Genomic DNA, 27,727 nt, shown 5'->3' with positions numbered 1-27,727 from the left:
CCATCAGCCAAACAAGATTTTAAAAGTTTTTGTCAATGCCTGAAAACATTTTTGCAAGATCAGTTAAAAAACAAATGTATGAAATAAGACTAAGCAGAAAACCTTTCCCCTGCCTTTTCCTCCCAGGGTTCCCCCAATATATATGACCATGAAGTCACCATAGAAGCGGATACTTATTTGCCTGTGGATGAAACCCTGATTCCTACAGGTTGGTGAATTTAACCTTTTTGTGTTATGTGGGATCATGGATTGGCTCTCGAGGCCAAGAAAGGACATTAGTGGAGAAAGTGGTGAAATCTTAATAAAGTCTACAGTTTAGTTAATAGAATTATTCCAGTGGTAATTTCTTAGTTTTGATATGTGTACTGTGTTTATGTAAAATGTTAGCATGAGGGAAAGCTGGGACAGAGATGCAGTATTTTTACCACTTTTCTGTAAGTCTAAAATTATTTCAAAATTTCAAAAATTTTTAAAAAATGGTGAGTAAGATAATACTTTACTGGGGCTGGGCGCGGTGGCTCGCGCCTGTAATCCCAGCACTTTGGGAAGCCAAGGCGGTTGGATCACTTGAGGCCAGGAGTTTGAGATCAGCCTGAGCAACATGGTGAGACCCCGTCTTATTTTTTTTTAAGATTAAAAAAAATTTTTTTTAATGCAAAAGAAACTAAAGTTAAAAAAAATTTTAAATAACTTTACTGGATACTCATCTTACACTAGGTAACAGCTTTTGTTTTAGTTGGCTTTTTTGGGAGGGGGGCGGTGCGGGAGGGGATAGGGTCTCATTCTGTTGCCCAGGCTGGAGTACAGTGGCACAGTGTCAGCTCACTGCTGCCTAGACCTCCTCCCCAGGCTCAGATGATTCTCCCATCTCCACTTCCTGAGTAGCTGGGACCACAGGCCCATACCACCACGCCTGTTGTATTTTTAGTAGAGACAGTGTTTTACCACGTTGCCCAGGCTGGTCTCAAACTCCTGGACTCAAGCAATCTGCCCGCCTCAGCCTCTCAGAGGGCTGGGATTACAGGTGTAAGCCACCACGCCCGGCCACTTTGGCCTCTTTAATGGGTTGAGTTTATGGCTGCTAGTTCAAACTTTTTACGAGGAAGAAAGGTAAGCATGTGAGCCTGCATACCCAACAGCAACTTCAGGTAACAGCAGGCATTAGGAACTCCCATAAATATAGTGACTACAAAACTAATTGGAATAATAATGAAAAATTGAGCTCAATGGGGTCAAATTTTTGGCATCACAGTTTTTGAATATTTTCCTGGCTCCAGGGCTGAGTTTAAAGGCTTTTCTGTTTGTCTTGGTAGCATGTGTCATCTTGTGATATTTACATGACTCAATAGAAGGGCATGAGTAAGCTGGCCCATCTGGTCCTAGAGGCAGAATTACTGCAGTAGAACTATATGTTGTGAACTGCAAGGAAAAAATAGTGGTGGCTGCTGTTTTGTGACTGACAAGGAAGAAAGTGAATCAATTAGCTTATAAGTGGAGGTTATGAAATAAGTGCATATTTATTTGTGTATATTTATAAAATCTTCTCATGCTATCTGGTTGAGTTGATCAGATGAAAATCACAACAGGGCATAATTTGTGCATTTAAAGGCCTGTAAAGGCCAAGTTATTTTACTTGATTGTAAAAAATCATTGTGGCAAAGCACAGTAGGGCTTAACATGCACTCTAATGGACTGCATAAAACTTGCGTTCGCTGGGTATGGTGGCTCACACCTGTAATCCCAGCACTTTGGGAGGCTGAGGCAGAGGAGGATCGCTTGAGCCCAGGAGTTCGAGACCAGACTGTGCAACACAGTGAGATCCCATCTCAACAAAAAATTGAAAAAAAAAAAAAATAGCCAGGTGTGGTAACACGCACCTGGGGTCCCAGCTACTCAAGAGGCTGAAGCAGGAGGATCTCTCGAGCCCAGGAGTTGGAGGCTGCAGTGAGCCGTGATCTCTGCTGCACTCCACCCTGGGCAACAGAGCAAGACCCTATCTCAAAAAAAAACCTAATTGGGAATATATGTGTTATATTTCAGTAGTTTTTTTTTTTTTAAAAAAAAAGACCAAACTACCATTTATAATCACCATCTTTTCATTAAAGAATATTTTAGTACCATAAAAGTGTAAACAAATTTAATCTCAGAATAAGGAACAACTCTTTATGTTGAATTTATTTAGCTTTTTAAAAAATAATATGGTACCACTTGGAGCCAATACTATAAAAAAAATAAATAGAAGATTATCCAAATGTATCTCAGTTTTCTGGGGACCAGTGAAAATGTTATCACTAACTCATAATTGAGAACTAGTAATTGATCTGTAAGGCCACTTCTCTCTCTTGCATTCTCCAATTCTACGAGGCTCCTAGCATGACATTTTACTGCTATTTCCACAACTCTTCAAATCCTTTAGAGCTCTATCATTGAAGTAAATAAGTTGCTGCAACTTCAGAGCTCATGAAAAATTTGTAATTCTCTCCTACCTATCCATACTTGAGTCAGACCTACATGTTATACCTGTTTGCCGAGTGACACTTAAACAGAAATTGTAGTATTGTTTTCTCTTTTCTCAGAAGTCCTTAAGAAACAAGCTAATTGTCTGATTCCTTTGAAACTTCCTCCAAAAATGGGTGGTAGTAACTGCTACCCTGCACTTTAGGAATGTAAGAATTCACATGTCTGGCCCACTTTCAACTGAGAACAAATCTCTAGGAGCCCAGATTTTCTCTTTTTTTCTTTCTGGTTTGTAGAGACAGGGTCTCCCTATGTTGCCTAGGCTGGTCTTGAATCCCTAGGCTCAAGCAATCCTCCCACCTGGGCCTCCCAAAGCGCTGGGATTACAGGTGTGAGCCACCACGCTGGTCCTCATCTGACTCTTAACACTGATCAAAAGCCCATGAGCTTAATTTTGAAAGAAATCCAAAAGGCTTGCCCATCATTTGATCGTTCAGAAGTGCTGCTGGGCTCTCTAGGAGTTGGCAGTCTATGGGAAGGGTCAGCCAGAATTGTGTCCATTAATCTGGAAAATATCAGGATAGACATAACTAGGAGACTTGGCACAGAGGGCAGGCACTGCTGAGGGGGCTTCCAGATAGAGGAAATGAGAGTTAAATAAAACCTGGAAGGGAAAGTGGAAGTTTGCCAGGGAGTGAGGAGGAGAAAGGTGTTCCAGATAAAGACGAACAAGCGTGGGCGGTGCAAGAAACAGCAGGACTAGCCCAGGGAAGTGCTGTGCTTTTGAAGCAAAGCATTTGGGGCATAATTTTAGTGGCAGAGAGTGGATGGGCCTGGAGAGGTTGATTGGGGCCATGTCAGATCTGTACCAGGCTCTGTGGAACTGCAATCCCTAGGGTGGCCCTGGGTGGCCCCAGGCTGGCCTGGAGCTCAAGGCCGATCCACATAGCTGACTCACAGGTGTACCTGAGTCCAGTCTCAAACTTCAGCGTGTTCTGCCAGAGCTGGACTGAACCACAAGGCCACTTTCCTGAGACGTGCTACAAGAACCTGTTAGACCAGGTCGGGTGCAGTGGCTAATGCCTGTAATCCCAGCAATTTGGGAGGCCGAGGTGGGCAAATTACTTGAGATCAGGAGTTCGAGACCAGCCTGGCTAACATGGTGAAACCCTGTCTCTACTAAAAATTCAAAAATTAGCTGGGTGTGGTGGTAGGCGCCTGTAATCCCAGTTACTTGGGAGGCTGAGGCAGGAGAATCGCTTGAACCCGGAAGGCAGAGGTTGCAGTGAGCCCAGATCACGCCACTTTACTCTAGCCTGGGAAACAGAGCGAGACTCTGTTTCCAAAAAAAAAAAAGAGAGAGAGAGAGAGAGAGAAAATAACCTGTTAGACCAGCCATACTCCATTAAGACTTCTCAAAATAAATATGCGCTATCTACTGACTGTGGTTTGGTTGAATTGAGAAAAAGAAGATACTGATTATCTGTGAGATAAGGTGAAGCTTTATGATAATAATAGCTAGTATTTCAGGGAGGACTTTATAAATAATTCATACCACAAGCCTGTAAGGTAGGTTCTGTTCATTTTTCTTATTTAACAGATGTGAAAACTATAGAACAAGGAGTTAAAGTACCTTACAGAGGATGACCCAGTTAACAAGTTGGGGAAAGCCGGGATTCACACCAAGGTAGTCTGGTATTAGAACTCAGGCTCTTAAGTAGACCTGCACTCTACAGATCTTACAATGTGGTTAGATGTCAAGAAGGTTTGGTGCCAGGCACAGTGGCTCACACCTTTAATCCCAGCACTTTGGGAGACCAAAGATTGGTTGAGCCCAGGAGTTCAAGAGCAGCCTGGGCAACATAGGGAGACCCTGTTAATACAAAAAATTTTTTTGAATTAGCCAGGAGTGTTGGTGCATGCCTGTGGTCCCAGCTATTTGGGAGGCTGAGGTAAGACGATTGCTTGAGCCCAGGAGGTCAAGGCTGCAGTGAGCTGTGATTGTGCCACTGCACTTCAATGTGGGTGAAGAGCAAGACCCTGTCTCAAAAAAAAAGAAGAAGATTTGGGAGGTAGGGGAGAGGCCGAAAGGAGTGAGGAAAGAAAGAAAAGTAAATTAATTTCTTTACTATATAAATACCCAAGTGCAACATATAGTCAAGAAATGAGAAGTAAGCCAAAACAAAGAACAGACTTTTGCCAGCTGTCAATCCTCAGCTCTTTTGCCACCTTTTGTACAGGGAGCCTCCCCAGTCCTCTCACTGTCTCCTCCTTGTTCCTTCCTCCCTTCAATTTATTTCTACTTTTCTGCAAAGAAAACAGGAAACCAAGTTTGTTTAAATTAAATATAAGAAAGGGAGAGAGAGAAAGAGGAAGGAAGGAAAGGAAAAAGGGAAGGAGGGAGAGGTTTTCTTGAAATTAAAGAGCATGAATTTAAGTGTCTGGCCTTGTCAGTCTGACAAGAAAGGGAAAGTCAGGCTGGGCGCAGTGGCTCAAGCCTGTAATCCCAGCACTTTGGGAGGCCGAGGCGGATGGATCACGAGGTCAGGAGATCGAGACCATCCTGGCTAACATGGTAAAACCCCGTCTCTACTAAAAATACAAAAAAATTAGCCAGGCGTGGTGGCAGGCGCCTATAGTCCCAGCTACTCGGGAGGCTGAGGCAGGAGAATGGCGTGAACCCGGGAGGTGGAGGTTGCAGTGAGCCAAGATCGGGCCACTGCACTCCAGCCTGGGCAACAGAGCAAGACTCCGTCTCAAAAAAAAAAAAAAGAAAAGAAAGGGAAAGTCACCTCGGGTGTCATTGTTCTGTTGCAACATATGGTGTTCCTGACAGATCCCTTGTCTTTCTGGTTCTTGGTTTTCTCATATGCAGAATCTTGCTATGACCAAGTTGTGTTGAAAGTTCACATTCTTTAAGTATGTATGTTGGTCATCTCTGTTGAAGATGATAGAAAAATCACCTTTAGTAGAAAATTTACAAACAGGCCGAGCGCAGTGGCTCATGCTTGTAATCCCAGCACTTCAGGAGGTGGAGGCGGTTGGATTTTTGAGCCCAAGACTTTGAGACCAGCCTTGGCAACACAGTGAAACCCCGTCTCTACCAAAAATACAAAAATTAGCCAATCTCACAGCCCAGTCTCAAAATAAATAAATTAAATAAATAAATAAATAAAGTTTCAAAAAAAGAAAGAAAACTTACAGACATAGTTAAAGAAAAGCTGTACCATTTACAGGGTGGCGTTCAGCTATCTGGAGCAGTCCCTTATGGTGGGTACTTCATTTATCCTGGGGAGATGCTGGATAATGAGTTCATTTTAGACCCTTTGCTCTACCTGGCTTTTCCTGGGGTGGCTGCTTGGTTGTGCTGAAACCCTCAGAAATCAACAGTAGAAAACTTCTCTAAAACAGCTTTGGCCTTTTTGCGTATGAATGACTTTTACTCCGTAAATCAGTTATTTTGCTTACCATCCTAGTCCTCTGCTTTCCACCCCAAATCCTTGTTTATGTGTTTGTGGTTTTGTTTGTTTGTTTGCTTGTTTGTTTGTTTTTTGAGACGGAGTCTCACTCTGTTGCCCAGGCTGGAGTGCAGTGGCTCGATCTCAGCTGTCTGCGGCAACCTCCACCTCCCGGGTTCAAGTGCTTCTCCTGCCTCTGCCTCCTGAGCAGCTGGGACTACAGGCGCGCATGCCACCATACCCGGATAATTTTTGTATTTTTAGTAGAAATGGGGTTTCACCATGTTGACCAGGCTGATCTTGAACTCCTGACCTCAAGTGATCCACCCGCCTTAGCCTCCCGAAGTGCTGGGATTACAGGTGTGAGCCACCACACCCCGCCTGTGTGTTTGTTTTTTTAATCTCTCTTCTTAGGGTCATGAGATTTCTCATTAATTTCACTTAGAGCTCCTGGAGAGAAAAGCCTCTATTATTGTCACTATAACAGTAAAAAAAGTGTAGAGATTTTTTTTTCTTTTGAGACAGAGTTTCGCTCTTGTTGCCCAGGCTGGAGTGCAATGGCATGATCTCAGCTCACTGCAACCTCCACCTCCTGGGTTCAAGCGATTCTCCTGCCTTGGCCTCCCAAGTAGCTGGGATTACAGGCATGTGCCACCACACCTGGCTAATTTTGTATTTTTAGTAGAGATGGGGTTTCACCATGTTGGTCAGGCTGGTCTTGAACTCCTGACCTCAGGTGATCCACCTGCCTTAGCCTCCCAAAGTGCTGGGATCACAGGCATGAGCCACTGTGTCCAGCTTTTCTTTTTCTTTTCTTTTTTTTTTTTTTTCAGACAGGGTCTCTTTTTGTTGCCCAAGCTGAAACAGTGACACAATCATAGCTCACTGTAACATCAAACTTCTGGGGCTCAAGCAATCCTCCTGGCTCCGCCTTCCAAATAGCTAGGATTACAGGTGCACATCACCATACCCAGGTAATTTTTTCTTTTTTTACACGAAAATGTCTCAACATGATTTTTTTTTTTCTTTTTTGGCAGAGATGATGTCTCACTATGTTGCCCAGGCTGGTCTCAAACTCCCTGCCTCAAGCCATCCTTCCACTTTAGCATCCCAAAGTGCTAGGATTACAGGCGTGAGCCACCGCACCCACCCCCAAGAAAGCTTTTTTTTTCTTTCTTTTTTTTGAGACAGAGTCTTGCTCTGTCAACCAGGCTGGAGTGCAGTGGCGCGATCTCAGCTCACTGTAACCTCTGCCTCCCAGGTTCAAGCAATCCTCCCGCCTCAGCCTCCCGAGTAACTCGAATTACAGGCACATGCCACCAAGCCCGGCTAATTTTTGTATTTTTAGTAGAGAGGGGGTTTCACCATGTTGGCCAGGATGGTCTCGAACTCCTGACCTCAAGTGATCCACCTGCCGTGGCCTCCCAAAGTGCTGGGATTATGGGCATGAGCCACTGCACCCGGCCCCCAAGAACTCTTCAAATGCACCTAGTGTCACAAGAAAAGATAGCTAAACTGCGTCTGAAAAAGTGGCTTATGTGGGGAAATTTGTGATGGATTTGGGGAAACTTAGGGTAAATTTTAAACATAAGGTCTTTTGTCAGATCACCTACATTCCTCGGATTGTGCGTGGGTTTGTCGCAGATGCTTGATGTGACAAATTACACAGCTTCTATTGCTTCATTTGATCAGCTGCCTGTTGACTTTCAGCCAAGTCCTGCAGGGTTGCTTCTCAGATTGTATCTTTCTGCAAGACAAAGATGTTTTCATAGTCTCTCTTTAACTTCTGCCTTTTGTGGCTATTAATTTATACTTATATGTTTTTCAACTCCTTATTTTTGTTTTCTCTTTATAAAAGTTTTAACGTGTGCTATTCTTGAGGGAAATACTGATGCATATCTAAACTTTAGGGGTGTTTTTCACCCTGGCTACAGACACTCGGTAAATAATTTTTCAGGTGATGGGAAAACACATCATCATGAGAATGTAGCAACTTTTATTTTGCAGTAACTGTTAAAATTGTGGCCACAGTGCTCAGTAAAAGGGGACCTTCCCCCTGTAGGTGTTTGGGGAGGAGTGACGTCCTGTCCTCCATTTTGTTAGTAACCCACTTATGGATGGGGCATTATCACCTAGAAAGAAAAGAGATACCATGGTATGCAGTTACAGGGAGCCGGAGCAAGAGCAAGACAAAGAAATTCCCTTACGTCTTCAATGCAGAGCCGGCATTTAGACCTCTACCCCAGGCAGGACCCACAGATCTTTGGCAGCCATGAGCACCTGTTTTGCTCCTGCCTTCTTCCTGTTGGCAATTTTGGGTTTTGGGGTTTTTTTTTTTAGACAGAGTCTCACTCCATCACCAGGCTGGAAGTACAGTGGTGCATTCTCGGCCCACTGCAGCCTCCGCCTTCCGGGTTCAAATGATCCTCTTGCTTCAGCCTCCCAATTAGCTGGGACTACAGGTGCGCACCACCACGGCCAGCTAATTTTTGTATTTTTAGTAGAGATGGGGTTTCACCATATTGCCCAGGCTGGTCTCAAACTCCTGACCTCAAGTGATCTGCTCACCTCAGCCTTTCAAAGTGCTGGGATTATATATATATTTTAAATAAATGAATAGAATTCATCACCTAACTTTTTTTTTTTTTTTTTTTTTTTTTTTTTTTGAGACGGAGTCGTCTCGCTCTGTCGCCCAGGCTGGAGTGCAGTGGCACGATCTCGGCTCACTGCAAGCTCCGCTTCCCGGGTTCACGCCGTTTTCCTGGCGCAGCCTCCCGAGTAGCTGGGACTACAGGCGCCTGCAACAACGCGCGGCTAATTTTTTGTATTTTTAGTAGAGACGGGGTTTCACCATGTTGGCCAGGATGGTCTCGATCTCCTGACCTCGTGATCCGCCCGCCTCGGCTCTCAAAGTGCTGGGATTACAGGCGTGAGCCACCGCGCCCGGCCATCACCTAACTTCTAAAGCTACCTCTGTAGATGAAATTCCGGCACTTAGGAGTCAGCAGTGGTGTATTGAATGCATGGCCCTTGCTCACAGGTGCTTCTTTCCTGTCCCATGGCAGGTGGCACCAACAGAAGGTTTCTGCAAGGCTGAGAGCTCCTTTTACCCATGGACCAGGAGCAAAGTTTGCAGGTACACTGTCAGGCTGTGTTTGGATGTTAGCAGTTAATTTAGCTCTGCGTCTTCAGAGCAATTATTCTTAGCTACTTAAAAAAAAAAAAAAAAAAAAGGAAAAAAATGACACCCATAAAGCATTTGCTGCTCCATAGGATGGGAGCACACTCTGTTGTTGGGCATTTGAGTCCCTCTGGCATGTGTTCTCTATGTTTATTGTTGTCAGGGCTGTCCCTGTAGTTTCTCAGAAGTAGAACTCCCTGAAGCTATTTCCCAGAAAGGGCAGGGGTGTAGATAATGGATGTCCAGAGACAGAGAACACTGCAGTGCCAGATCCCTGTGCTGCTTTGTCAGACATTTGTTTATATATTATTTTGTTTGTTTTTGAGATGGGGTCTCACTATGTTGCCCAGGCTGATCTTGAACTCCTGAGCTCTCAAGTGATCCTCCCACCTCGGCCTCCTAAAGTGCTGGGATTACAGGCATGAGCCACTGTGTCCAGCTGTTATTATTATTATTATTTTGAGACAGAGTTTTGCTCTTGTTGCCTAGGCTGTAGTGCAATGGCACATCCTCGGCTCACTGCAACCTCCGCCTCCTGGGTTTAAGCAATTCTCCTGCCTCAGCCTCCCGAGTAGCTGGGATTACAAACGCCCACCACCATGCCCAGCTAATTTTTGTATTTTTAGTAGAGACGGGGTTTCACCATGTTGGCCAGGCTGGTTTCGAACTCCTAACTTTAGGTGATCTGCCCACCTCGGCCTCTCAAAGTGCTGGGGTTACAGGCATGAGCCACCGTACCTGGCCCCAGCTGTTATTATTTTTAATTGATACCTAATACATATTTTATTGATACCTAATACATATTTACAGGGTACATTGTGATATTTTGATACATGTTTACAATGTATAAGGATCAAATCAGGGTAATTAGCATATCCATCACCTCAAACATTTATCATTTTTTTGTGTTGGGACATTCAAAATCTGCTGTTCTAGCTATTTGAAAATATACAATAAGTTGTTGTTAATTATAGTCACCCTATAGTGCTTTAGAGCACTAGAACTTATTCCCCCTATCTAGCTGTACTTTTATTAACATTAAACAACCTTTAGGCTGTGTGCGGTGGCTCATGCCTGTAAACCCAGCACTTTGGGAGGCCGAGCTGGGCGGATCACCTGAGGTCAGGAGTTCAAGACCAGCCTGGACAACATAGGAAGAACAGTCTTAAAAAAGAAAAGAGAAGAATATTTAAAATTTTCTTCACTGATCATTCAGGAGCATATTGTTTAATTTCTGTGTATTTGTACAATTTCAAAAGTTCACCTCGCTGTTGAGTTCTAGTTTTATTCCATTGTGGTCAGGAAAGATACTCGATATAATTTCAATTATTTTAAATTTGTTGAGACTTGTTTTGTGGGCTAACATATGGTCTATTCTGGAGAATGTTTCTTGTGCTGATGAAATAATGTGTTTTCTGAATCTGTTGGATGAAATGTTCTGTAAATGTCTCTTTGTTAGTCTAAAATGCAGGGTTTTTTGTTTTTTTGAGAGAGTCTCACTCTGTTGCCCAGGCTGGGAGTGCCGTAGCATGATCTTGACTCACTGCAACCTCCACTTCCCAGGTTCAAGCAATTCTCGTGCCTCAGCCTGCCAAGTAGCTGGGATTACAGGTGCCCGCCACCACACCCAGCTAATTTTTGTATTTTTAGTAGAAACAGGGTTTTACTATGTTGACCGGGCTGGTTTTAAACTCCTGGCCTCAAGTGATCCGCCCACCTCAGCCTCCCAACGTACTAGGATAACAGATGTGAACCACTGCGCTCAGCCTAAAGTGCAGTTTAAGTCTAGTGTTTTGTTGTTGATTTTCTGTCTAGATGATCTGTTCAGTGCAGAGAATGGGGTGTTGAATTCCCCAGCTATTGTATTGGTGTCTATGTCTCCCTTTAGATCTAATAATATTTGCTTTATATTATATATCTGGGCGCTCCAGTGTTGGGTACATATATATTTAGAATTGTTACCTCCTCTTACTGAATTGATCCCTTTATCATTATATAATAACCTTTTTCTTTTTTTTAATCGTTTTTTACTTGACGTCTGTTTCATCTGATACAAGTACAGCTACCCTGCTTGCTTTTGGTTTCTGTTTGCATGGAATATCTTTTTCCACCCTTTCGGTCTATGTGTGTCTTTACAGATGAAGTGAGTTTCTTGTAGGCAACCGTAGTTGGGCCATGTTTTATAATCCATTCAGCCAGTCTATGTATTTTAAGGGGGGAAGTTTAATAAGTTTACATTCAAGATTATTATTGATAGGTGAGGACTTCTGTCATTTTGTTAATTATTTTCTGTTTTTTTAAATATATCCTTTGTTCCTTTCTTCCCCTCTTATTGTTCATCCTTGTGATTGGTGGTTTTCTGTAGTGGTAAAATTTGATTCTTTTCTCTTTCTCCTTTGTGTATGTGCTCTACCAGTGAGTTTTCTACTTTTTTGTGTTTTCTTGATAGTAATTATCATTTCACTTCCAGATGTGGGACTCCCTTGAGCATTTCTTATAAGGCTGGTCTAGTGGTGATGAATTCTGTCAGTTTTTATTTGTCTGAGACACGTCAGGCATTTAGCTTCAGGACCTGATTCTAGTTCCCTGCCCTGTGGCAACAAGTAGAAACAGATCCCTGGTACCCTGCTTAAGTATTACACCAGCTAGATGTGAGCAGATGAGAAAATCAAATCCTTCTATTTTGCCAGGGATTAATTCATTCTCAGGATTGTAAATATTACATTTCACCTTTCACCTCACAGAACTGTAGAATTAGGAGGTGAGCTGGGCAGCCTGCCCAGCAAGACATTATGATGTATACAATACAGTGCACTACTAAGGAGGTGTCTTTAAAGGCATTTACAGCACACAGTTTTTTTTTTCCTTATAATTTTGCTGCTCTTTATTTGTAGTAGTAGATGAGGAATTAAGAAAGCAAAAATGAGTGCTTTGACTAGGTCTTTTGCCTTTGAAAGTAGCATTAGTAAAATCCCCTCTTCTTTTTTATTCTTATAAAATTTACCCAATTCACTCTGCCCCCCAGCCCATCTGTGTTCACTTGCTGTTCTTGCTGCTCTCAGTTTTCAAAAGCTTATTCTAAAATTACATGAAAGCAACCCCATTTTGACAAAATTAGAATTCTGGTAGGAAACGCTTGCCATGAGGCTGTGGAGAGAGGCCCAGTAAGACTTTTGTATTTTATTTCAACCTCTGTCGGTTAAACCTACAATTCGGTAGATGATATAATTACCTCCCTGGGGCAGGTCTCTATCTCTGCCTTGGAGAAATAGCAAACTCCAAAGTAGTCTCCTCATTCAAAGATGTTGCAAACGAAGGCTGTTTTGATCTTTATGTATTAGCATTTGGGTGTTAATCTTTCTGGAGCTCCTGACAGAAAATTCCTTTAAATTTATTATATAATTCTAAAATATTGGACATATTTGTTTCAAGCATCTGTCAGTATCCTTACTCTTTCCATTCCACTCCCCACTGCCTTAATTAGTCATCAGGTCCTACTGATTTTTAACTCCTAAGCATTTCTCAAATCTGTCTCCTCAGTATGTATTGTTGGTTATATAACTCCATCTCCATTTTCACTGTGCTGCTTTAGACTATCTTTTCTTGTCTAGATTAGTGCCTGGCTTATATTATGGGCTTCATAAAGTGGGATCAATGAATGAATGATTCATAATCTGGACAACTGCACTCTAACACCTAACTGGAAAAAAAAAAAATCTTAAGATCTATCTTCCATGTAAAAGCATCTATCTAAAATGCAAATCTTACTTTGATAATCTCCAGGTTAATAAACCTCTTAGACGGCTCTCAGGCCTCCCCAAAACCATCTCTCATTTCACTGATCAAAAAAATAAAAATTTAAAAATTTTAAAACTAAAAAAAAAAATTGAACATTTCACTGGTCAAAAAACAAAAACAAAAATGATCTCCGAGCATGCCTCCCTCACACCCCACCCTGCTGTGCATCCCTTTCCCACCCCCAGCCTACAGAGACCACCCAATAACCTCTTCTTTGCTACATGACCCTTACCCTCCTTCTTCAAGAGTCATACTTTCTCCTTAGAAACTTTTCCCCCCACTTTCTGGAAACTGTAGATTCTTTCTTGCTTATGGTTTTTGTAATGACATCAGCCATTTAGAATTCATGATGTGCCCAGTCTCTGCTATCTGCCTCTCCACAGAGCTTGCTCAGATAATCCATCAGGATTTAGTCACAGATCCAAAGTAGGGAGCTAGAAGGGAGCTTCAGGCTTGGTCTCTTCGGGTTGAAGCTAGAAAACTAATCTATACTGAACACAAAAATGAAGCTGAGTAATAGCCAACCTATACATCCTAGGAATTAACTATTGCTTATTTTGCCCCCAGCCAGTCTCTCCACACTCCTCTCTCCTTTACATTTGTTTTAAACACTATATATATATATATATACACTTTATTTATATATATATATATAATATATGTAATTTTTTTTTTAATTAGCTGGGCATGGTGGGGTGTGCCTGTGATCCTAGCTACTCAGGAGGCTGGGAGGCTGAGGTGGGATGATATGTGGATTTTATATATATATATATATATATTTTTTTTTTTTTTTTTTTTTTTGAGACAGAGTTTTGCTCTTGTTGCCCAGGCTGGATTGCAATGGTGCGATCTCAGCTCACTGCAACCTCTGCCTCCCAGGTTCAAGCGATTCTCCTGCCTCAGCCTCCCGAGTAGGTGGGATTACAGGTATGCACCACCATGCCTGGCTAATTTTGTATTTTTAGTAGAGACAGGTTTCTCCATGTTGGTCAGGCTGGTCTCTAATTCCCGACCTCAGGTGATCCACCCACCTTGGCCTCTCAAAATGCTGGGATTACAAGCGTGAGCCACCGCACCCAGCCTTAAACACGGTATATTAGCCCAACACTGGGTGAGAACTGGGATTCAGAAAACCAAGATATAGGTCTCCGTTCTGCCATCCACTAGCTATGCTATGAGTCAGCCATGAAAATTCTCTGGGCCTCATTGACTGAATCTGTAAAATCTGACTTGATGAGGATTATATTCATTGAACTCTGAGGTCCTGTCCATTTCTTACACCCTGATTCAAAGACCGCACAGAATCTCTAACCCAGATATTCTTAACTAGGGTTCCTGTATGTCTGGGAAGATGATGAAAGAACTTCAAGGGGATCATGAGCTCTTTAAATTCTATATAAAATCCAAGGCTGGGCGTGGTGGCTCACGCTTGTAATCCCAGCACTTTGAGAGGCTGAGGTGGGCAGATTGCCTGAGATCAGGAGTTCAAGACCAGCCTGGGCAACATGGTGAAACCCCCTCTCTGTGAAAATACAAAAACAATCAGCTGGGTGTGGTGGCATGTGCCTATAGTCCCGGCTACTCAGGAGGCTGAGGCACAAGAATTGCTTTGAACCCAGGAGGCAGAGGTTGCAGTAAGCCAAGATCGTGCCACTGTGCTCCAACCTGGGAGACAGGGAGAAACGCTGTCTCAAAAAATAAATGAATAAATAAATAAATAAATAAAATAAAATAAATTCTATGTAAAATCCTTTGTGAACTTGCTGCATCACCTTGGCCCACAAAGGGGGTTTTCTTATCTTTTTTCCTCTTTCAAAGTAATGATAGTCTATGGTTGCCCTACTATGTATTCTCTTTTTATTATTTTATTTATTATTATTTTTTTTTAGAGACAGGGTCTCACTCTGTTATCCAGGCTGGAGTGCAGTGGTGCAATTATAGCTCACTGCAGCCTTGGCCTCCTGGGCTCACGCGGTCATCCCACCTCAGCCTCCTGCATAGCTAGGATCACAGGCATGCCCCCACCATGCTCAGCTAATTTAAAAAATATTTTTTTTGAGGCTGGGCACAGTGGTTCATGCCTTTAATCCCAGAACTTTGAGAGGCTAAGGCGGGAGGATTGATTGGGTCCAGGAATTCAAGAACCTGAGAAATACAGAGAGACCCCATTTTTACTACAAAAAAATAGAATCAAAAAATTAGCCAGGCCCAGTGGCATTCACCTGTAGTCCCAGCTACTTATGAGGCTAAGGCAGAGGATTGCTTGAACCCAGGGGTTCAAGGCAAATTGAGCTATGATTGGGCACTGCACTTAGCCTTGGTGACATGGCAAGACTCTGTCTCCATTAAAAAAAAAAAAAAAAGTAAGGCTACAGATAAGAAAGTACTTGGATAACAGTAAAAAATTAAACTCATGACATTGGACCCTATGAAATGTGTTTACCCTAGAGCTGTTTATTGTATGATAGGTCCCTGCTAGATAGTATTCAAGGTTTAATGCAAAAACTCCAAGGACCTCTCTTGGTAGCAGTGGTATTCTTTAAGACGGCACATTACTGAATCCTTCCTGTAAAATGGTCACAGGATCATTTTTATGAGCCTCTAGAATAACTCCTGAAGCTACTCATGCTCCCTACTGGAAAACACATTACTGTTACAAGATTGGCAAACATGAACCAGCATGGTAGAAATCTGGCAGGAAGAAAGCTCAAAATTTAGCACTTGGCCAGGCGATGTGTAATTCCTGTGAAAATTGCAGGCTAACAGTCAGTGAATTTGTCAGAAGGGGAATTATTTGCTAGAGCTCTGACCACCACCCTTGGAGAGTTGATGGTTCACATCTACCCTTCCTCCAGCCCAGGACTGGACAAGGGCTGCCTCTAGTTCATTCCTGGTGCATAGCCATCCTTAGTGGTCACTACATTCTGAAGGGGCTTAGTGGGACTGTGGGCCTTGGGCAATGGACCTGATGTTAACTCAAGTAAGTTCCCACAGCAGATTTGTATTCAGTTCAGCTAACATTTATAGAGCACCTACTGATTGCTACATGCTGCCTGAGAGATAGAGAGGATGGAACACTGTCTCTGCCCTTGAGAAGCTCAGAGGGATGGGGAGAACCTAATGTGGTCAGAGCAGTTGTAGAGATAATGCCTGTGGGACTGAAGGAGTGTAGAAGCCAAGGTAGAAAGAGGCTTCTCAAGATTGTCCTGAGCTGTGAGAAGCCTCTCAGTGTCTGTGAGGATCTAGCCACAAGGAGAGTGAGAGTACCAAAGCACAGAATGCAGGAGTGGTGATGACTGTTGAGCCAAGAAGCCAAAGAGGCAGTTGGGCAGAGCAAGGGCTAGGGTGCAAAATTTAAGGCAGCATCCACTCCCAGGGTCGTGCATGTGCAGGGTCAGCACCTGAGAGTGTGTGTCTTCTTTAATTTTGCACCCTAGGCACCTCATTTGCCCAGCCCTACAGTTGGGTACAGTCATGATTGTCTTTCTGGGCCATGCCGATGAGCTGGGATTTTTTTTATTTTTTATTTTTGACGGAGTCTTGTGCTGTCGCCCAGGCTGGAGTGCAGTGGTGCAACCTCCCGCTCCGGGTTCAGTGGTCCAACTTCCCGCTCTGGGTTCAAGCTATCCTCCCACTTCAGCCTCCCGAGTAGCAGGGATTACAGGTGTGCACCACCACATCAGGCTAATTTTTTTTTTTTTTTTTTTTTTTTTTTGCGACAAAGTCTCACTCTGTTGCCCAAGCTGGAGTGCAGTGACACGATTTTGGCTCACTGCAACCTCCGCCTCCCAGGTTCAAGTGATTCTCCTGCTTTACCTCCCAAGTAGCTGGGATTACACGTGCCCACAACCCTGCCCAGCTAATTTTTGTATTTTTAGGAGAGACGAGGTTTCACGATGTTGGCCAGGCTGGTCTTGAACTCCTGACCTCGTGATCCACCCACCTCTGCCTCCCAAAGTGCTGGGATTACAGGCGTGAGCCACCACGCCCAGCTGGAATTTTAACTTTAGATCATGGAGGGCTTTCAAGCATTCTAAGCTGGGAACTGACCTGTCAAGATTGGCATTTTAGAAATATCACCCCAGGTTGGGCGTGGTGTCTCACACCTGTAATCCCAGCACTTTGGGAGGTCGAGGCAGGTGGATTGCTTGAGCCCACGAGTTCGAGACCAGCCTGGGCAACATATCGAGACCCCATCTCTAAAATAAAAAAAAAAATTAGCCAGGTGCGGTGGCCCACACCTGTAGTCTCAGCTACTCGGGAGGCTGAGGCTCAAGGATTCCTTGAGCCAGGGAGGTGGAGTTTGCAGTGAATTGTGATCCAGCCTGGGTGACAGAGGGAGATCCTGTTTCAGAAACAAAGAAATATCACCCCAGCAACTGTTCTGGTGGGACTTGACTGGAGACAGAGACCAGTTTAGATGCTGTTGTTGGAGCTGGGCACAATGGTGTGTACCTGTAGTCCCAGCTACTCAGGAGGCAGAGGCAGGAGGAACACTTGAATCTAGGAGTTCAACTCCAGTCTGGGCAACATAGTGAGACTCCATCTCTTTAAAAAAAAAGGGGGGGGGGCCGGGGGGGGGCGCTATTTTAATAGTCCAAACAAGAGATGAGACCCAAATTAAGGGTCAGGTGGAAGAAGGCAGTTTAATCATATTTAGGAGGTAAAACTCAGGAGGCCTGAATTGAATGCATAGATGAGGAAGCAGGAAGGCTGTGTGATGACCCCAGGACTCTAGAGCAGCTGCTGGGCAGTAGAGATGGGGATGTTCAGTGAGTCGTGAGTAGGGGAGGAGGGGGAGATGGCATGGGGGGCTGGGAGAACTATGGATCTGATCTTGAAATATTTGAGGTTAGGGTGCCTGTGGGGTGTACATCTCCCCTGTACACCTGACCTTACACTTCCAGCAGCTGGATGCATGAGTGTGATGTTAGAGAAATGAGAGCTGGAGGCATACATCAGCGTGTACTTTGTAGATTAAGCCACGTGGATTTACCAGAGAGGAATCATAGATTGAGGAGAGCAGTGGTCTGAGGACCAAACCCTGGGAAACTCTAGGAACCAACCACCAATATTTAAGGTCCAAAAAGGGTCTACCTTAAAGTGCCAAGGGAGATGGCCAGGGGTAGAAGGCAAAGAAGGAGAAGAGGTGTCTAGAAGTCTTGGAGTGACCAACAGTGTCAATACTCCAGGGAGTCAAGTGGCAGGAGACCTGGGAACCTGCATGGCTGTGGTGGTTGTTGTCCTGACCCCGTTTAAGAATGTAACAGAGTGGTCAGGGCAGAAGCCAGACTGTAACCGTTTGAGAAGTGACAAAAAGTGAGGAACGATTCAGGAATATAGGCCAATAACTGGTTCCCAACTAGGCAGCTTTCTTGAATACAGAACCCTGCCAGGCACAGTGCCTCACGCCTATAATCCCAGTCCTTTGGGTAGCTGAGTCGGAAGGATCACTTGAGGCCAGGAGTTCAGGACACAGCAAGACCCCATCTCTACAAAAAATATATAAAAATTAGCAGCCGGGTGTGCTGGCTCATGCCTATAATCCCAGCACTCTGGGAGGCCGAGGTGGTGGATCACTTGAGGTCAGGAGTTCAAGACCAGCCTGGCCAAAATGGTGAAACCCTGTCTCTACTAAAAATAAAAAATTAGCGAGGCGTGGTAGCACACACCTGTAATCCAAGCTGCTCGGTAGGCTAAGGCAGGAGAATCACCTGAAGCTGGGAGGCGGAGGTTGCAGTGAGCCGAGGTCATGCCATTGCACTCCAGCATGGGCAACAGAGTGAGACACTGTATCAAAAATAAAATAAAATAAAATAAAATAAAAAAGCCTGGCATGGTGGCTTGCACCTGTAGTACCAGTTGCTTGGGAGACCGAGGCAAGAGTATCTCTTGAGCCCAGAGAGCTAGGGGCTACAGTGAGCTGTGATCACACCACTGCACTCCAGCTGGGTGACAGAGCAAGACCCTGTCTCTAAAATAATAATAATAATAAAAATAAATAAAAAAGAATCCTGGGCCCCACCTCAGAGATTCTGATTCATTTGCTTTAGCACAGGGCCATGGAATCTGTCCCAGCATCCTAGAAGCTGCCTCAGTGAGTTAACAGAAAGGACTGGTATTGAAAGTGCTGTCGCCTGGGCACAGTGGCTCAAGCCTGTAATCCAGCACTTTGGGAGGCCGAGGCGGGCGGATCATGAGGTCAGGAGATCGAGACCATCCCAGCTAACATGGTGAAACCCCACCTCTACTAAAAATATGAAAAATTAGCCAGGTATGGTGGCGGGTGCCTGTAGTCCCAGCTACTCAGGAAGAATGGCATGAACCCGGGTAGGCGGAGCTGGCAGTGAGCAAGATCATGCCATTGCACTCCAGCCTGGGTGATAGAGCGAGACTCTGTCTCAAGAAAAAAAAAAAAAAGAAAGAAAGTGCTGTCAACAAGCTGTGACAAAGAGAAGGCTCCTCTGTGAGGCAGGGAAGTGGGGTCAAATAACAGTTTTTGTTTGTTTGTTTGTTTGTTTTTTGAAGGAGAGGAGCTGATTTAGGACAAGTAAAATGGTTGTCAGACAGCAGAGGAATCCAGGGAAGGCTTGAGACCGTGAATCTGTGGTGGCCTCAGCCGGTGCTTCTGTGGGCTTTCTCCAGCTCTCTTGGCAGGGCGGAGTCAGGAGCAGAGAAGGCAAATGGTGGGATGACCTGAAGTTGGGGTTTTATCAGAGAGGAGGAGCAGGAGGACAGGGTGTAAGGCAGATCAAGGAGTGTTACTAAGGGTCTCAGGTCCTAGACAGTGGGCCTAGACAGGTAGGCAGTGAGGGTTGTGGGGGACAGGGAAGACGCGTGGCAAGGGGCCCTGAAAACCAGGGGAATATGGCAACATCAGGGGCCTGGCAGTCCCAGGAGGGGAGCAGGTCTAGCAGGAATGCCCTTGCGCCTGTGCAGGAGAGCAGCAAGACTAGGAGGCTGCAGACAGACAGTGGGTAACTGAAAGGTGAACTTTCTACTAGACAGCAAATCCCTGGATGTCATCCTGATGGATCTAAGATGAAAAATACCCCACCATGAAAATGCCTTACATGGTCCCAACCATGAAGCGTAAAATTGCCTTTTCACCTGAAAACGACCTGCAGCTTGGTTTAGCATTTTATGCCTCGGATGTCATGTAACATCCAGAAGCAATACCCTCCCCCGTTGCAAGTCAAGGTAAAATCAGAAAATGCTCAGTGGAAAGGAAAAAAAAAAAAAAACCATAAGACAAAAAGCCAGCAACAGAATAAAGCCGCAAACCCAAAGCACCAGCAGAGGAAAGGGAAAAAACCCTGCAACATAGACAAGCTTTGATGTTGTGTGATCTGTGAAAAATGTATAGAAATGTTACCTTACCAAAAATTCCCAAGGTGTTTTACTTGCCAACCACTGGAAGGAAGTAAAAATTCCCACCCAGGGTGTTACTTTTAATTATCATCCTCTTTATGTTGTTTCCTAAAATAACAACAGGCATTCTAGAGATGATTTACGAAGATGGCTTAATGAGGTGTCAGATGAGTACCTGTGCCCACGAGCCCCTTTACCGCAGGCCTCCTTATGCAAATTTGACTGACTCTTCTGAGCCCGACTAGATAAAGAAACAGACATAATTGGAGCAGCTGGGCTGGAAGCACAGCTGGGCTATCCCCATGGAGACCAGACTCTAGCACCACGTGCTCTTCCTGCTGCCCCAGTGTCCCTCCCAACTTTTGCTTTTCAGAGCAGCAGCCCACCTGAACCTGGGGCTTCCTCAGATGATCTCCACATCAGTGCTTGTCAGCATTCATGTGCACACAGATCACCTGTGCAACTTGTGAAAATGCAGATTCAGACTCAGTGGCTGGAGTGGAGCCTCTGGATCTATGTGTCTAACAAGCCCCTGGGTGATGCATGTGGTCATCAGATGGTCCTAGGTCCACATTTGGAGGAGCTATTTAGAGCCTATAAAATAGTTACTCCCCTATCCAGTGTTTGAGTCCCAGACTTCTGCATTCTGCCAGCACTCAGATGCTTCTGGGACAGGATGCTTACTGTCCATCTTGGGTCAACATGTCAGAAAGGCCTTCCTGTATTGAGCTGAGATCTGTCTACCTAGGGCTCACCCTCACCTGGCCTACTTCTGGGCCTTGGATCCTATGTAGCAGGCTTAAGGCATTAGAAAGTGGCTGGCATGTCCCCGAAGTATTTTATTCAGGCAAAACATGCCAGGTCCTCTGGCTATTATTTTAAAAATTTGTTTTAGAGACAGGGTCTCATTATGTTGCCCAGGCTGGTCTCAAACTCCTGGGCTTAAGTGATCCTCCTGCCTCAGGCTCCTAAAGCGCTGAGATTACAGGCATGAGCCACCATGCCTGGTCTTGGCTATTTTTCTTATGCTATGGTTTGGTCATACTGGTCATTTCCTTCTTTTTCTTTTTTTTTTTTAGACGGAGTTTCACTCTTATTGCCGAGGCTGGAGTGCAATGGTGCGATCTTGGCTCACTGCAACCTCTGCCTCCTGGGTTCAAGCGATTCTCCTGCCTCAGCCTCCCGAGTAGCTGGGATTACAGGTGCCTGCCACCACACCCAGCAAATTTTTGTATTTTTAGTAGAGACGGGGATTCACCATCTTGACCAGGCTGGTCTTGAACTTCTGACTTTAGGCGATCCACCCATCTCAGCCTCCCAAAGTGCTGGGATTACAGGCGTAAGCTACTGCACCGGCCCCTGGTCATTTCCTTCTGATCCTGCTCTGTGTCTTTAGGCCTCTCCTCTTGTGATACCCATGCTGCAAAAAGTAGCTTGGGACTGTCACCACCTCATTACAGATAGCCTTTTTTTTTTTTTTTTTGAGACGGAGTCTCGCTCTGTTGCCCAGGCTGGCATGCAATGGCGTGATCTTGGCTCACTGCAACCTCCGCCTCCCAGGTTCAAGCGATTCTCCTGCCTCAGCCTCCTGAGTAGCTGGGATTACAGGCGCGCACCACCACACCTGGCTAATTTTTGTATTTTTTAGTAGAGACAGGGTTTCAGGATGTTGGTCACGCTGGTCTCGAACTCCCAACCTCAGGTGATCCGCCCACCTCGGCTTCCCAAATTGCCTGGATTACAGGCATGAGCCACCACACCTGGCCTTACAGATAGCCTTTATGTGACTCGTGTTGAACTTGCTGTCAGCCATCATCCTTAAATTCATTTTCACTCATGCTGTGGATCAGCCACATTTCTTCCTAGTCAGTTGTTATCATAATAATTATACTTAATACTTACGAGAGTTAGTATAGCAAGGTGGTTAAGAACATAGTCTCTGGAATGAGACTGCCTAGTGAGAAGCACTATGATTAGCACTGTGTGTTATCTGTCACCATCACCATCATCATCATCCATCACCATCACTATCACCACCATCATCATTAACATCACCATCACTATCACCACCATTATCACCATCACTGTCACCACCATCATCATCACCATCATCATCATACCACCACCATCATCACCATCCCTACCATCATCACTACAACCACCATCATCACCATCACCATCATCATCACCAGCACCACCATCACCATCATCACCATCATCACTACAACCACCATCACTACAACCACCATCATCCTGATCACCATCACTATCATCACCAGCACCATCATCATATTACCACCATCATCATCACACCATCACTATCACCACCATCATCATCACCATCACTATCATCACCATCACTATCACCACATCACCATCACTATCACCACCATCATCACTATCACCATCATCACCATCACTATCACCGCCATCATCACCATCACTATCACCATCATCATCACCATAACTATCACCACCATCATCACCATCACTATCACCACCATCATCACCATCACTATCACCATCATCATCATCACCATCACTATCACCGCCATCATCACCATCACTATCACCACCATCATCTTCACCATCACTATCACCGCCATCATCACCATCACTATCACCACCATCACCATCACCATCACTATCACCACCATCATCACCATCATCATCACCATCACTACCACCACCATCATCACCATCACTATCACCACCATCATCATCACCATCACCATCATCATCATACCACCACCATCATCACCATCACCATCATCATCACCAGCACCATCATCACTACAACCACCATCATCCCCATCACCATCACTGTCATCATCATCACCAGCACCATCATCACTATTACCATCATCATCACCATCACTATCACCACCATCACCATCACTATCACCACCATCACCATCACTATCACCACCATCATCACTATCACCATCATCACCATCACTATCACCACCATCATCATCACTATCACCACCATCATCACCAGCACCATCATCACTATTACCACCATCATCATCATCACCATCACTATCACCACCATCATCATCACTATCACCATCATCACTATCACCATCATCACCATCACTATCACCACCATCATCATCACCATCACTATAACCACCATCGTCACCATCATCACTATCACCACCATCATCATCATCACTGTCACCACCATCATCACTATCACCATCATCACCATTACTATCACCACCATCATCACCATCATTATCACCACTATCATCATCACCATCACTATCACCACCATCATCACCATCACCACCATCATCACTATCACCATCATCACCATCACTATCACCACCATCATCATCACCATCACTGTCACCACCATCATCATCACCATCACTATCACCACCATCGTCACCATCATCACTATCACCACCATCACCATCGTCATTACTATCACCATCATCACTATCACCATCATCACCATCACCATCACTATCATCATCATCACCATCACCATCATCATCACTATCACCACCATCACCATCACTATCACCACCATTATCACCACCACTATCACCACCATCATCACCATCACTATCACCACCATCATCACCATCATCACCACCACCACCATCATCATCATCATCATCACTATCTTAATTAAGTGTTTTGCCTACATTTACTGATTTAATTCTCATAACAACTCCATGTTGTAGGGGCTGTTGTTATCCCAGTTTTACAAGTGAGGAAGTGGGGCCTCACAAGATTATGTTTTGTGCCCAGGGTAACAGTGACAAGAAGCTAAATCTGAGCAGTGTCCTTTGGTTGGTTTTGTTTCATTGTTGACAAAAGTCCAAGACCATATCTGTTCCTGCTATTCATAAATTTCTTCTTTTAGTCAGCATTTTACCCTTACTTTACACTATCTTTTGGATTCCTGGTTCTGTCATCCCAAATGTATCTGCCTCCTAGCTTCATGCTGTCTGTTATATTGTGAGAAAAATATGTATCTTCACCTAGTCGTACACAAGGTCAGAGGCCATGTGGCAATTCCCTACAGATTCTGCTCACTGAAGCCCTGAAGGTGCATATCTCCTGAAGCTCCCTGAGCCTGTAGTCTTGTAACCCACTCAGAGAAGCCTAGAGAGTGGTCAGGCATGATTTGTATTTGAACATATTTGTATTTGGTTCCTGGGAAACATGTTTCCTCTTCGCTTTCAGGTCTCCATTCCAGAATCCTTTCCAAGATGGACAGCACCCTCCAAATTTATAGTTGCTGAAATCAGTCCTCTGGGCAGGGCCAGATGCAAGGAACAAATAGAAAGCAGGGTCTGCAGAACACACATCCCAGAGGGGATAATGACCAGTTAATCCCCGCAGATAGTTAGATCTAGGAGACTGTCCCTGGGCTTCAAGGCTCCCTGCCTCTGACTCCAGCAGTGCAAATGAAAGCCTCTATGTTCCCACTAAACCATAGGTGACTGAGCAGCCATGGTGTTGCCTGCATTTCTATAAAGGAGGAGCGCAGGACAGCAATCTCATCAGAGCGGAGGCTGGGGCTGGCCTCGAATTTAGGTTGTATGTTTATTTGCGGCGATGTGCAAGCAGGGGGTGCCCTGATAGAGATTACGGGGGCTAAATCCCCCACATAAAACCATTTTGTGCCACTGCTCCTGTGCCAACTGACCAGAAAGGCTGGACTGATTTCTCCCCTCTCTCATTTCCTGGTTCTGTTCTCTGACCCTGGGTGATTAATGTAACCTAGCTGTGTTCAATTACCCACCCTTTTCACGATGCCGGGATGTCTGCCACCTGTCCCTAGTGCCCTTCTTGGCTTCCTGTGAGTCGTGACTGTGGGAGCCTTGCGACTTTTGGAGGAGAGCAGGAGGCCCTGGGTCTGCCATCAGCATGGGCTCCCTACTCACACCATTGTCACCGGAGCCTGCCCAAGCTGCTGGGAAGTAGCAAAATAAGCATGCAGGGAACATTCTTCCACCCCAATATGTTCCCCTCATGAAATCATCAAGCAAACCCTGAATGCCTTCTCTTGGTGTGGTCAGGCAGAAGGGTTGTCTCTCTCATACTAGAGCAGTCAGTGGCCATTGGCTGACTGATCCTAACGGCAGATCTAGAAAGATTTGGAGAAGGCTGTCTTGGTTCTCTTAGAACAGCATGTGGCCCTAGAAGTCCTCCTGTTCTTGGACAGTGGTGCCCCCTCATGCCATGAAAACTGATGGGGCAGGCAGGGGAGCTCCAGCCAGAAACGGGAAGTGTCTCAAACCTTAGTGAAGTGATCTTGAATCGCTGATTTACAGGGCTGATTTTGACACATTGTTCTCAGGAAAACAGTGGTTTAGGGCATGGTCTCAAGCTCTGTCTAGGTTGAAATCTTGTCGGGTGTGCTGGCTCACATTTGTAATCCCAGCACTTTGGGAGGCCAAGACAGAAGGATTGCTTGAGCTCATGAGTTTGAGACCAGTCTGAGCAACATAGAGATACCCCATCCCTACAAAAAAATTAAAAAATTAGGTGGGCATGGTGGCACACACCTGTAGTCCCAGCTACTGAGGAGGCTGAGGCAGGAGGATCACTTGGTTCCAGGAGGTCGAGGTTGTGATGAGCTGTGATCGTGCCACAGCACTCTAGCCTGGGCAACAGAGCAAGACCCTGCTTCAAAAAAAAAAAAATTTACCAGCTGTGTGATCTAGGACAATTTATTTGAGTTCTATAGGCCTCATCCAATGATAATAATTGGACTTACCTTATTGGTTGTGACAACTAAATAAAAAAAAAAAATACATGTAAAGTGCTTAGAACAATCCCTGGCATTTAGTAAGAGCTTTGTAAGTATTAACTATTATTAGTACCATCATCATCTTTATTGCCACTATTTACTGAGTGTCTAATATGTACCAGACATGTCTAAACACATATAGTACATGCATTATTAGCTCATTTAACTACTTTGGGGTTTTTTTTTTGCGGGGGAGTTGTTGTTTTTTGAGATGGAGTCTTGCTCTGTTGCCCAGGAGGGAGTGCAGTGGTGTGATCTCGGCTCACTGCAACCTCTGCCTCCCAGGCTCAAGCAATTTTCCTGCTTCAACCTCCCGATTAGCTGGGACTACAGGCGTGCACCACCACACTCGGCTAATTTTTGTATTTTTAGTAGAGACAGGGTTTCACCATGTTGGTCAGGCTGGTCTTGAACTCCTGACCTCAAGTGATCCACCCACCTCAGCCTGCAAAAGTACTGGGATTACAGGTGAGCCACTGCGACCGGCTGAACTACACTTTGAAACAGGGTGTAACCCACTTGGCTCTCAAGCAGAGCCAAGTGTAGAGAAAAAGGCAATATAATAATTATCTGCTTTCTAGTCCTTCCTTTTAGCCCCTGGAGAAAATAGTAACCACTTTCTGTGTTAAACAAACAAAAAGAAGAAAAACAGCAAAACTGAAACAAACTAACAAACAAATCCCCTCAATATTTGATTTCCAATTTGTGAACCACTCCAATACAGATAATTCTGAGAAGCATGTAACAACCAGTAAGAAAACCTAGTATGTTTGCTTTAAAGTCATAGACTAGTTTTCAATGGATAGTCAACTAGCGTTGGAAATAAAAGAGTAAGATCAATGTTGTAGGTTCATTTGGTCTATAGTATAGTTTACCTGTGATGTTTCTTTGTTGATTTTCTGTCTAAATAATCTGTCCAATGCTGAGAAATGGGTTCTCAACTATGATTGTACTGGGGCCTATAGTTGGATTTTTTTCCTTTAGCTCTAATAATATTTGCTTTATATATCTGAGTTCTTCAGGGTTGGGTGAATACACATTTACAATTGTCATAGCCTTTTGCTGACTTGATCCTTTTTATCATTATGTAATGAACTTTTTTGTCGCTTTAAACATTTTTTGTTTTAAAGTGTATGCTGTGTGATGCAAGCAGTAGCTACTCCTGCTCACTTTTGGTTTCCATTTCTGTGGAATATCTTTTTTCATCCCTTCACTTTCAGTCTATGTGTCTTTATAGGTGAAGTGAGTTTTTGAAGGCAGCATATACTTGGGTTTTGCTTTTAAAATTCTTTAAGCAAGTCTGTATATTTCAGTGCTTCAGTTGAGGAAGCTAAAAATGGGAGAGTTCAGTAACCTGCACAAAGTTAAACTGGTAAGTAATTGGTGAAGTCAAAATCTAGAATCAAGGCGTTTTTGTTGTTTATTTTTTTGTTTTGGAGACAGGGCCTTGCTGTGTTGCCCAGGCTGAAGTGCAGTGGTACAATCACAGCTCACTTTAGCTTCATCCTCCTGGGCTCAAGTGATCCTCCCACCTCAACCTCCTGAGTAGCTGGGACCACAGGTATGCACCACCACACCTGGCTAATTTTTGTACTTTTTGTACAGACAGGGTTTTGTTGTCCTGGCTGGTCTTGAACTCCTGGGTTCAAGTGATCTGCCCACCTTGGCCTCCCAAAGTGCTGGGAT

General features: G+C 44.5%; 1 protein-coding gene across 2 annotated transcripts in view; it reads left to right on the top strand.

Annotated features, from left to right (window-relative positions):
- GALM (galactose mutarotase) overlaps positions 1 to 27,727 on the top strand; it is a 73,243-nt gene that overhangs the window by 24,598 nt on the left and 20,918 nt on the right. Inside the window, exons 4-5 of one of the 2 annotated variants that reach the window (XM_054678349.2) lie at positions 127 to 208; positions 21,345 to 21,710. In XM_054678349.2, coding sequence (XP_054534324.1) covers positions 127 to 208; positions 21,345 to 21,661 — 399 coding nt within the window. In that variant the 3' untranslated portion in view covers positions 21,662 to 21,710. Of the gene's footprint in view, positions 1 to 126; positions 209 to 21,344; positions 21,711 to 27,727 lie in introns of those variants that run through there. The other variant, XM_009442346.4, reaches the window with a different exon arrangement.

This window comes from Pan troglodytes, chromosome 12 (assembly GCF_028858775.2).
Source record: "Pan troglodytes isolate AG18354 chromosome 12, NHGRI_mPanTro3-v2.0_pri, whole genome shotgun sequence".
NCBI lineage: Eukaryota > Metazoa > Chordata > Mammalia > Primates > Hominidae > Pan > Pan troglodytes.
The sequence above is the reverse complement of the archived record's forward strand: the minus strand, read 5'-3'. Positions and strand labels throughout refer to the sequence as shown.